The sequence below is a fragment of the Kryptolebias marmoratus genome, linkage group LG3, assembly GCF_001649575.2.
Source record: "Kryptolebias marmoratus isolate JLee-2015 linkage group LG3, ASM164957v2, whole genome shotgun sequence".
Lineage (NCBI taxonomy): Eukaryota > Metazoa > Chordata > Actinopteri > Cyprinodontiformes > Rivulidae > Kryptolebias > Kryptolebias marmoratus.
Genome location: NC_051432.1, coordinates 16,994,766 through 17,007,043, shown reverse-complemented (window position 1 = coordinate 17,007,043; position 12,278 = coordinate 16,994,766). Strand labels below are relative to the sequence as shown.

General features: G+C 41.3%; 1 protein-coding gene across 3 annotated transcripts in view; it reads right to left on the bottom strand.

The window, feature by feature from the left end:
- Positions 1-6: 6 nt before the first annotated feature.
- Positions 7-12,278, bottom strand: part of LOC108230528 (protein sidekick-1) — a 260,584-nt gene continuing 248,312 nt past the window's right edge. For 2 of the 3 annotated variants that reach the window (XM_017406846.2, XM_017406872.2), the window contains 9 exons: positions 7,166-7,352; positions 6,938-7,075; positions 6,699-6,860; positions 5,513-5,638; positions 4,939-5,103; positions 4,377-4,514; positions 2,901-3,021; positions 2,686-2,815; positions 7-777 (listed from right to left, as the gene is read on the bottom strand). In XM_017406846.2, coding sequence (XP_017262335.1) covers positions 472-777; positions 2,686-2,815; positions 2,901-3,021; positions 4,377-4,514; positions 4,939-5,103; positions 5,513-5,638; positions 6,699-6,860; positions 6,938-7,075; positions 7,166-7,352 — 1,473 coding nt within the window. In that variant the 3' untranslated portion in view covers positions 7-471. The remainder of the gene's footprint in view (positions 778-2,685; positions 2,816-2,900; positions 3,022-4,376; positions 4,515-4,938; positions 5,104-5,512; positions 5,639-6,698; positions 6,861-6,937; positions 7,076-7,165; positions 7,353-12,278) is intronic. The other variant, XM_037974788.1, reaches the window with a different exon arrangement.

The window sequence follows — 12,278 nt, the reverse complement described above, 5'->3', positions numbered from 1 at the left end:
GGTGGGTGGGGACTTGTGCACTTATGTGTAGATACAGAAATCAGAAGAAAAGTTTTGTGCGGAAATATCAGCTTTCTCCAGCTCCAGGGTGGTCTCTCCAAGTCGGAAACACAAACGGACTTACAGACAGATCCAGTCGTGGCTCCTGGCTCTCGTCGGAGAGTCTCTGGTGCAGGCGTGAGCATCGGGAGGGAAAAAGCCGCTGAGAGTTTGTGGGAAATGAGGACAGCAACTGTGTGTGTGAGCACAGTGACGAAGAGGTGTAAAAGATTTAAGGAACACACACACAGAACACGGGGTCTTCATGAACGTCGGTGGGGCCGAAGGCGAGAGAGAAGTGTAAGTTTAGTTCTTTGGGGCGTGACGGGCTGCTTCAGTTCCTTTAGTCCAAACACACACTGCCCCCCCCACCCACATCCTCCTTCCACGTGTGTGTGTGTGTATTACTTTGTGCAAATATTGTCTCTACAGTCAAACAAATGAGGAGAATCCTGTCACAGGGGTGCGGGACCCCGGTGGGTTGGTGTTGGGGTTGACGTGTGTGTGTGCGGGCTGCCCCGTGGGTGTGTACGCTCCACCTGTGCTGTGCTGGGTGACCACGGTCTGGTAGTAGGGCTCCGTGTCTGCGGTGGCACACTCCTCGTAGCCAAAAGGAGCCCCCACCCCTTTAAGGCCTTTGGGCTGCCGCTTCCACGAGTTGTAGTAGGTGGGGTCGCTCATGTAGTGGTTAACGAAGGAGTGCTTCGGCTGCTCGTCCTCGTAGTCGCTGTCCGTTAACTGGATGCAAACACAAACACAACCGGGTCAGATGTCCGCCGATTATAGGAACCGAAGCAAGGAACGGGTTAAAATCTCTAAAATCTGTTTGCTACAAATCAATGTCTATTTTCTATTTTAACATGCTGAGAAGCGAACAGATGGTAGACGCCCAGTCCTATCCTAATTATTGTTTTTAATAAACTTACTTTAGGCTTTTTAACAGGTAAGAAGCCAAGATAACTGGGCTCTAAATAAAAGCTTCATCTCAGATGTGATGTTTGCTGCTTAAAGACGAAAAGCAGCTACAAACATCTAATAAAGCTTTTTTTTCTTTCCACACTGTCAGAACGTTTCCAGACTTCCTGTCTTTAATCTGCACTGACATTTGTAAAGTTTCTTCTTCTGCACGTCCAATTCTGTTAACAAGCCTTCATTTTAAAAGGCTGCTTTTTCTCTTCAAAATGAAGGTCACTGACTCTAAAACGCCTCTTTGGTCGAATCATTACTGCCCACCATCATAGAAGGTGGGTGATCGTGTAATTGCTTCCATTTGTGTGTGTTCATTTGTCTGTTAGCAAAATATTTCATGAACCAGTGGACGGACTTTGATAAAACTGTCAGAAAGTAATTATTGGATGTTCATCTCGGTGTGGTGGTAGCTGAGAGCCATCCTCAACACACTTTGAGTGCTAAATGATTACACAAGATCAACAAATGCTACTTTTAATTAATATTAATTACATTTCTTGTTTGCATTTTGACAGCAAACATAACTAATTATCTTAAGACTGAGAAGTTTTTGTAGTTTCTTTTTTTTGCTCAGGCCCATAAGCCGTTGTAGGAATGATTAGTAAGCAGTGAGGAAATTGAAAAGGATGGTCAAAGATATTATCCTGTTTATTTATAGGAAAAACTTTGCTTCCTGATGGTAAAACTGCTGAAAACGCTGGTATCTCACTGGGCTGTGACCAGCTGGCAAACGGCGAGCAGGAGGAAGTCTCAGTTTCCTCGGGTGAGAGGTGCCCAGTCCAGGGGATTGAGTTTTGAACACGTCCAAACCGTTTGTCCAACAAATCTTTCCTCAAAATGAACACCAAGTCGATGCGGGCGTCTCCAACTCATCTCAAGAGAACTAGAGCTGAATTTTGTCACCTGACAGAAAACATGTCCAGGTCTAAAAGCCACACTGATGATAAATAATAATTATTGAAAAACTGGTTCAAATCTTCCTATCTTCATTTCAGAAGTGTACTCCAGTATATTAAATCATAAACATGTGGACAGCTGCCAAGGTGGGAACACGGACTTTGCAAACACTTCAAAATTTGCCTTTTTCCCCCCCCCTCACAATTTTCCTGCAATTTTTAGTCCCCAACAGTTGCAGCTCAGTGAGACACCACCTAAACGGTGAAGGAGGAACCAGAAAGGGTGTCAATAAGAAGAGCTAGATCTAAAGTTAGGGCTTTCGGCAGAATCTAAACTAAAAAGAAAAGAGTTAGGAGCACTAAAATGATCAACACATCCCACTAAATACAACACAGGGGAGTAAAATACACATATTTGACAGGAGATATGAGGCAACAGATAAAAGACGGTAGACAGCGACAGAAGGTCACAGGTCAGGCTCAAACCAGCGGATGATGTAAACTCACATCAACTCAATTTTAGCCCAAATTTGTATCAAACAAAAAAAGACTCTCGAAGAGACACAGAGGAGGGTTCTCTCCTTCCAGACGTGCAAGAGATGTTCTGTTATAGAATATGTTAATGCAATACATTCAAGAAATTATCAATCATGCCAAGTTTATCAATAGATTATAAAAACAAATGAAGAGATTGAGCCAATAGGGTGCCGAAGTTTGTGATTCTTCCAGTTTTCAGTCCGGAGCCAGATGAGTGAAGAGACAGACAGACAGAACAGGATACCTCGGACTCAGAGACCTCAGTGGGTTTCTCAGTGAGTGTGGTGCTCTCCGTGAGCACCGCTCCGTTGTAGTTGTTGCAGATATCGTCATCAGAGTAGTGAAGACCACCCGGACTGGGCCTGGGGGGGGATCTGGACACACATTCGAACAATAGATGTGTTATTACTGGGTCAAGCTCAGGCACGTTTTTGTGTCGGGGAGCGAGGGAGCGCTCACCGGGTCCCGTTCTTCTTCAGGAAGGAGTTCTTGGTGTTGAGCGTTCTGCTGTTCAGCTCCAGAGCAGTGAAACCCCCGTTGTCCAGAGTCACCGACTCCTCCCCCGTGGTCGCGTGCTTCCCTGCCAGAAAGCAAAAGTCAGTTCAGAAACTTTCTTCTTCTCCTCACTACATACACCTATTTTTGTTTATTTTGTCCATTTGATGACATCTCAGAATAGGAAACGAACAGAAGAACTCTGACTGGCAGGTAAATAAACGAAGAAGAAGAAGATACTATCACTATTTAAACAAAAAAAGACGATGGAAGTATTCTGTCTGGAGAACAGGCCTGTTGTTGATTTTACTCGTGTTTATATTTCCACTTCACCCTCTAAGACGCTCTCTGATCACTTCATTGTTCAGGTTTCTGTGGCAGCTCACACTATCAGCTGTTCCGACACGCCTACAAAAAAACTGCGTTACCCACGACCAGGAACAGCACTGACAGTTTCAAAGCAGGAAAAAAACAAAACAGAAAGAGCCTCCAACTAAGTTGACAGTGCATCACACATAATAACAGTGATCGTTTGGGTCAAGTGCTGCTGACCTTTGACCTTTGAGGAGGAAGCATAAACTCAGGCATAGCAAACATGCATCAATTAGCATTAAGTCAAAAACAAACAGAACAAAAAAATGATTTAATAACAATAAATGTTTATGAAATTCTCTGAGCCACTGTAAGCTGCACCAGTAAATACAAAAACAGTTTTTGACTATATCATGTCATCCTAATATAAACTGTATCGAAAAATGACATTTATTAAAAAAACACACAATGTCTGTCACTGTTTTTAAACTGAGTTACAGTATTTATATAGTAATAATTCACAACAAAACCTTTTGAAGTGTTTATTTGCAACTCATCTGAATTAAAGGAGCAGTGAGGACATTTTAGTGACATCTAGCAGTTAGGATAAATATGACAAATTAATTTAACTTAATAAACTCTCATTAAACCTTAGAAAACGTAAACTGTTCAATTAGCTAGTGTTTTTACAAATTAAAAAAAAGAAGGCTTGATTTTTGTATCAAAATATAGACTTTTACAATTATAAAAACATGGCATCAGGAAGATAACTTTTTACTGAGAAGCCTGAAAATGTAATTTTCCTGAATGATCTTTCTGAGGGAATGCTGATACCTCCCGTCGTCCAACAAGACCACAGGAGGCAGTTTTACACAACAAATAAGACAAACAAAGTGTGAGACGAGTGCGCCTGCCTTAGCTTGACAGTATCAGAGAATTCAGAGAAAACTGCGCCGAATCTTTTAAGAGTATAATAAGGCACCCCGCTGAGGCCGAGACAGACGACACAAATAAACCCGGAGAGAAATCTTCCCTCTTTTTTTAACCGAAGAGTAAAAGTGAGCAAACATCAATGGCACGACTGTGACATCCGAGAAGCAACAGAGATTTAATGACTGAGGCTCAGACCTGTGCCGCAGGCCTTGTACTTGGTGCTGTTTCCGTGCAGCAGCAGAGTGAAGACCAGGACCAGAATGAGGATGAGTCCTACCAGAGCCATAACCAGCAGGAACCACCACTCTTCATAAAAGGGACGCTCCGACAGCGCTGCAGGCAGACAGGGGCATACAGTAGATTAGGAATATATCAGGTTTCCTTCCAGCCCAACTTGGTTTATGCAGTTTTTATCAGCAGACCAGTTTTCCTTTTGCATTTTGAAGACATGGTTGAGAAGATGGATGGATTCTGGACAGATTCCTTGAAAAAAAACGACTCATTCCTCAGTCAGTTTAGTAAATGGGCTAGATAAATGTATGAAGGCAATTTACTGAGAAACAAATAAATGTACGGCTGTGCAACAGACGGTAAACTGAATGTTTGTATGGTGAGGTTTGCTGTAGTTGTGGTAACTCTGCCTTGAGATGGCAGCAAATAACCATCTCACCAACCTTCTCCAGCACGCCTTCTGTCAGAGAAGGTGAGTTTCTTTCATCAGCACCCACTCCATCACTCTGTGTGTGTGTGTGCTTACCAGCAAGAGCCACAGATGGTGTACTTGGCTGTCCGTAACCATAGCGATTAACAGCGACGACTCTGAATTCGTAGCTGATCCCCGACCTCAGACGCTCCAGCGGCACAGAAACAGACCTGCTGCTGGGGGGGAGAAGCCGGATGAAGGAGTCCCACACTCCCTCGTCTGCAGACCAGACAACTGGAGAATTAGTCCCTTTTAAATGTGCGTAAGGAAAATTATACATTGCCAAATTACATTCAAGATGATAATGATATTGCGTTGATGACAATGATGACTGTTATCATTTTAATGAAAGAGGTTTACTCGCTGTTAGCTGTTGTACAATTATATTACAGTCTCCACACACTCTCCTGCAGAGTGCTGAAATAATTTCCCTTCCTGCGTTACACATCTTGTAATCTTTATTAGAAAATTGTGCCTGACTTGATTTGCACAGCAGGTAATAATGAATCCACAGAGACCTGCGCTCAGAACAGTTTAGCGCAAGGAGCTAAAAAATTTAGTGCGGATGATAAAAACGTGAACATCTGGAAGGTTATATATGACCTGTGTGGGGCGTAACAGAGCTCACCTGAGGGACGAGCCTCAATAACGTATCCGGTCACAGGAGCAGCACCGGTGTCTCCCTCTGACCACTGGATGTTTAAGTCAGAGGACGTCTTGGTGATGGACATTTCCGTGGGCGATCCTGGGGTTCCTTTGATATTAGAGGAACACAATCACCCCATTTTAGACGGTCCTGATTTACTGTGTTGTTTTCTCGGGAGTTAACTCTGAGCATCACGGGTTTTATACACACACATTTAAAAACATATTCTCATAATGGAACCGCTTAAAGAATATTACATCTCATTACAAAATGGGAATGCTCTGACTGTTTTAATCAAGTTGTATAAGGAGCTAAGATGATCACCCCGGTCTGAGCCCAGGTTTTCATTGGTCACATGCTGGAAGTCTGAAAACTCGTTGCTTTCTTTATCGATGACAGAAGCTGCCTGAACATTTACGATCCCAACATGACCATAACTTAACCTAACCCCAGTTACAAACTGCAATCTGGATCTGAAAAGATTAAAATTATTATTACCAATAAGTTTGAATGTTTTTCTATAAATGTGTATTCTTTGGTAGTTACAGTGGTTCTCATGTATTTGCTACACTTCTCTTTGCTCAGCTTTGTGAACTAAATACATTAAAAGTATAATTCAGAGAGTCGATTTATCATTACACTGTTATTCTGACTGGAAGTGGCCCAGGCTGCACAGGAAGTGACACAGCCAGCTGCTGCCGCTATTTGGTCTTGCAGCTAACTATAGAAGTCTACAAAAATAACCACTCAGTGTGAAATTGGAAGTTGTGTAAAAGGTTTTAAATTAGTATTTGCACAATCCGCTATAAAACTTTTGAGATTAAAGTTTTTTTTAAGATGGCAGCAATGGAGTAACGGTTAGCTCGTCAGTCTGGTCAGCATTCCTCCAAACTGAGGTCATTCAAAGATCTATCTAGAACAGGTAAGATATTCATTGTTGACAACCTTTCCACAGAACCTCACTTCAAAAGATCTGAACTATTGCTGACATGTTTTTCAGTGTTGTTGACACAAGACAAAACAACTAGATATAACTTTATGACTTCTTTTTTGGGATTTTTAGAAATCATTAGACAGCATAGATATCATTTTAGACTAAATATTTATTTGACTAACAGAGAGAACCATCTGAGTCCAATGATCCACCCCCTCCCCGACCCGTGCGTACCTTTCACAGGCTGAGCGGTGATGTTTGCCTGTATTGGCGGTCCGTAGCTCACTGTGAGAGCCTGGACACTGAACGTGTACGTCGCTCCTTTGATCAGGTCTCGAACCTTCAGCCATCGCTGCCAGCCCCCTTTCACGTCCACCGTCACTACTTTACTCACTCCTGCAGATAATGAAAGCACAGATTATCGTAACAACCGGCACGCTCTTTTGTGAGCGAATGACTATGCGTGTGTGTACCTTGCACAGGAGCTGTGGGTTGATAGACGACCCTGTAGCCCTCCACCTGTCCATTGGGAGTGAGTGGAGCTCCCCAGGAGACATTGACGCTGCCCCCTGTCACCTCGGAGAAGGACAGGTAGCTCGGCTGGCTAGGAGCTGCGGACACACAAGATGAATCGAGGAGATTAGAAACATTTTACGCTTGTTTGTTTGGGTTTAGGGGACTGAACTGTCTCCATTTCCTACCAGACTGCAGGGTCCGAGCCCCACGGGGGTCACTGGGCGGTCCGTCACCGGCGGTGTTGAAGGCAGTCAGTGTGACCAGATAAGATGAATAGCTGCTCAGGTTTGTGAGGTGCACACGGGTGTCTGGGACAAAAATCACCTTCACCTTCTCAGTCTGGTTCTGCTTGTCTTTTTCCCAGTAGTGGATCTGCAACACACCGAAAAAACACAAACTTTACTAATGATTTATTTCCTCTCCTCGACTCCGGAGGTTTTAATTATTGGACCAAAACGCACTTTCCGTAGCCGCTTTACAAGTTATTTACGAAGCTTTAATTTCCTACTGCAAATACCACTACTCAGGCCTTGAAGTACCTATTAGTTCTGACATGTTTTAAAGTTCAGCACAGCTTAATGTAGCTTGGTAGTCTGAGCCATCGTTATCGAGTGAATGTCTCTGAAAGAAACAATATGACAGCATTTTGAGGGAACACCTCCTTAAGTCTGCATGAGCGTGTCAAACCTTTGGATGCTCTGAGAGCCTGAGACGAGCCCAAAGTAGCACCGATGTCATAGATCCTGCTCAGGAAAGATAAAAGTTAAAATGACAGTTAAGATTTGAAAGAAATGAAAAACTAACAAGGAAGATGACACTAAAGATAAAACTATGAAAATAAAAACCCAGAACAGCCAGTGAGCTGCTGACCCTGAATGAAACACCACCTCCATCAAACATTCAGATGTTTTTGTGTTTCTTCCAGACTGAACTGCTGCTGCTTGTTATACCATCACACTATTTTATCCTTGACTTTCATTTTCCTCAACGCACACTGAATTATTATCACCTGCCGCCAAAAGGGTGAAAATATTTTCGTCTCTTTGTTCGTCTGTTGTGTTGGTAAATATGTGCTCATTGGATGTGCATCTACAACTGGTTAACATTTGGAGTCAAGGCCAGCACAGACAACTGAACTTAAAAAGAACAAAAATGGCTACAAGTCAGGGACATTTACAGATACTGAGCTAAAGGCTGATGTGGTAGTAGCTGAGAATCATCCTAAATACGTACTCTGATGCAAAGTTTGTCAAAAAGCTCTGTCCCTTCTCATCATAAGATGATCTTAGTTTAAAAGGCAGCGGGCGATATGCATTCCTTCAAGGAAAGCTAGGCCTTCAATAGTCTTCATCTCCACTATTCATCCGATTCTACGTTCCTCTGGATCATCAGGCACCCGATGGGTTTTCTTGCCAGGTAAGAACATAAATGCCTATATAACAAAAAACTAAACCTAAATTTGTGTTATTTCTATGAATGCTCCATTCTATTGCAAGACCTAATTTGTATCTAGAACTGTGTTTTTTTATCTTCAAAGGACAAAAAAATAGATTTTTTTTTCATCGTAAGGTGCTATATTCACATTATTTACTCACAATAAAACTCAAATAAGAAAACAATATAATACAGTTTAATAAATTTGTTGATATGAGATCCAGGATTCAGTAAAATCCAGATAATTATCTTTGTCCTTCTCTTCTTTAAACCTACAGACAGCTTTAAGTCTTGCACAAAGTATCCGAGGCCACTATGTGTCACCAAACCACCTTCATCGCACTTTATTGCACCGATTCTACAAGTTGATGTAGCTTCAGCGTCAGGATGAACCACCAGTCTTTCAGAGGTTGTAGAAAAAGCTGCTGATCAGACGATGGGACTTTGTGATTTGCTATTCGAGTGTTGTTGGGGTTTTTTTCTGAAAATTGGACAATTCCGAGTTTATTATGAGGAAAAACGAGGACACTAAATTCACTAACCTAAACTAAAAATGCATGGTTTTAGATGATAAATGCACAAAATGTAACAGATTCTTTTCAGGCTCAGATGAGGAGCTTTTAGAGGATCTTTATAAAGGCGTACAGTACAGCACAGCCACTTCCAGCCCCTTTTATCTGCAGGCTGTAAATGCTCACATGAGAATGAATCAATAATCTTTAATGTGACAAATAGATTTTATGACATTGGCCGGTAATGAAGATACATGGATTAATTTGGCTGATCCCTGTAACATGAAGTGGAATAAAGGTTATAGGATTATTGTCCGCTGTGTGATTAGATCATTATTATTATTAAAGACTTACAGCCTGTAGCTTATGTCATGTGAATGTCACACTGTAATGAGGCCACAGCTTTTATCTATCTGTTGTAACTCAGTCTCACAGTCTGTGAGATTTCCACAACAAAACAGCCCAATGTAAAGATGAGCAAACTGCAAATGAACTAATTAGTAGGAGAGGAAGAATATTTGGTTTAATCAGCAGGGGAAACTAATGTGGCATTTCTTTGTGCAAGATGATAATTGATAACCTAAAACCACACATATATATATTTAACAGCATACAGTCACAAATCAGAAGCTGTTCAGTGTTTTAAAATGACTTTCTCTCCTGTTTAAAACATGAGGATATCCAATGCAAGACTGTTTGTTTTACAACTATTCGCTTTAACACCATGTCAGTAAATTTCTGTTAAAGCCCTGTTCTTCCTGTAGTGATATTTATTTTAGAGGAAACGCTAAATTAACATCAAAACTGCCAAGAAATAAGCATTACATGTGTATTTCAAATCTACGGCTAATAGCGACGTTAAGAAGCACGAGAAACAAAGACAAGGGTTCTGTACGAAGACAAAAATGTTCTGAGGTAGCTTCTATAAGTTTTGAGCCAAAATGTTTGGCAGATTTTAAGAAACAAAAAGAATAAAAGGCCTAACATTCCTTGAAGGACTGCATATTGCCCGCCGCCTTTCATGTCAGAGCTTTAGACTGAGACCAACGTTTGTTGAGAGATATATCTGTTTTGGTCAAACCTTACAGAAAATGTCAGATGAAATGTCATGCCATATTGCAAGATGTCACACAAAATGTGTTGTGGATGGCTCTCAGGAACTACCTCAGCAAAGTGTAGCTCAATATCTATAAAATTGTCAAGTTATATCTATTTTTGTGTTTGTTAAGGCTGATTAGTTCAGATGACCATCTTGCTTTGGATTGATTTCAAACGTTAATCAGCTATAGACGTTAATCCAATGATTATTCCTTGAAAGTCTCAATAAAATCAATGGTTCATGGTATATTTTACAGACAGATTTGACTCCAAATAGTTATTGGCAAAATTTTAAACACAGATCTTGCACTCAGAATATGTATAGGGGGTCAGTCTCAGCTACAACCATACCAAGTTTTAGTTGTTGGAGCCATTTTTGACACACAGACACAGCTGAAAACATAATTGGCTTTTTGTGCGGTGGTCAATAGTGTGCTCGACATATGGATCTGTGCAACTGCAGCATGTTTTTTTTTAAACATCTTAAAAATAATTAACTGCCCATGTTCCTAATCACGCAGCACAAGGCTGCTCAGCTAATCTGTAATCAGATGGTGATGCTGTGACCTTTTTAGAGCAGAGGGCCTGATCTCTGGGCAGTTCTCTGTCGGCTGGTTTAAATGTGGAAGAAATGTTTAAAATCAAGACGGACACCAAGTTGTGCAGCAGTATTAATGTATGCTATTACTTCATAATGTTCTCATGAGCTACAAGAGGAGAGATGAATACAGCAGCTGTAATTTTACTGTTAATATCAATTCTAATAGCAGGACATCCTTTCAAAAATAAATATATTACAGCAATTTGTGTGGCAAACTAAACGAGAAGGAGAAGTACATTCATGGATGTGTTTTTGGCAATGCAAGGTTCAGTGCTCAGTTTCCTCAAACATAACCTGCCAATGCAGTTAAAAAATAAAACAGCAGCCAAGTGTCACACAAAGGGGTCCATTTTCTTATTATTCTGAACAGATAGCACCTCTGAGCACCATAAGCCGTATTTACAGCTTCCAAAGCTGAACGTAGCAGCTTTTGAGTAGCACTTGAGGGCAGCATTATCCCATATCTGTCTTTCCACGAGCTCTTACTATAATGAGGTACACAATAACTCATTCATACGATCAGTTTAGGATCAAAACGTATTACCTTCTGCATACAGCTTTTCCCTGTTTAAAAGTTTTATTCTAAAAAAAAAAAAAGGGAAGTAATTTTTGTGCTACTTGATGGCGTAGTAAAAACAATCCTGGTCATTTTTGTAATCCACTCTTCTGTCGTTTAATGGATCGGCTTTTATAGATGGGCCGGATTACTTCGAAAGCAATTTGAACGCTGTCACGAGTAAACATAAACAGCGTTTTGGTGAAGAGATAAAAAAAATTTAAAACACACACCAAAAAGTATCTGCGACTGTTTGCACAAACGGAGACATTTAATCATTTCCAGACTTGTTTATCTCCTCATCTTTTGTAGTACAAACAACTGTCCCTAACATTTTGCAGCGTGCAACCTTCCACAGCTCCGATGTGTGTGAGTTCAGCTTGATGCACAAACATGGCTGCTGGCCTTTAGCCTTTATGCTTGATGGGTTGCTAATTTGTAAATCCCAGTGAATTTTGATAGTGCTGTGTCCCGTAGCCTGTGCTATCCACGTAAACATACAAGTGTTAAGAGAAGTCAGGACCTATAAATTCAATTAATATTCTCGGCTCTTTCTCTCATCTTAATCTCCTTAACCCACATTCTCTCGCATATCTCTCCATCTCTGTTAGTTTAAACACAGTCCCTCGATCTTTTCCTCTAATCTGGATTCTAAGGGGATCACTCGCACCGTCTCCTTCCTTCGCACTGCAAATACTTCAATCCCTTCTTTCTTTTTACCCCTCAACACTGGCTGAAACTAATATGTCAAAGGCAGGGCGTATAACCTTGTGTTTTAAGCACTAACTGTGAGTGCTGGACAGAAGACACGATGAGGAGAGACACGCAGAGAGCTAATACAGAAACCATTAAAAGATATTCAGATTCGTCCTCTGCTTTAATTCTTTCTCTGATGTCTATAGGACACTTAAAGACACAGCAGAGCCGAAGCCCTCCAAGACAAGAGCAGAAACATTTTAAATAAAGATCCAGAGAGGGCAGCGTGGTTGATGCGGACACTCGCACACCAAGCACTTATTCGAGTGTGCGGTGGAGTCCTCTTTGCCTTTCTCCAGGCAGGCATATGTATTCTTTGTGTGTACATACGCTTGTGCTTG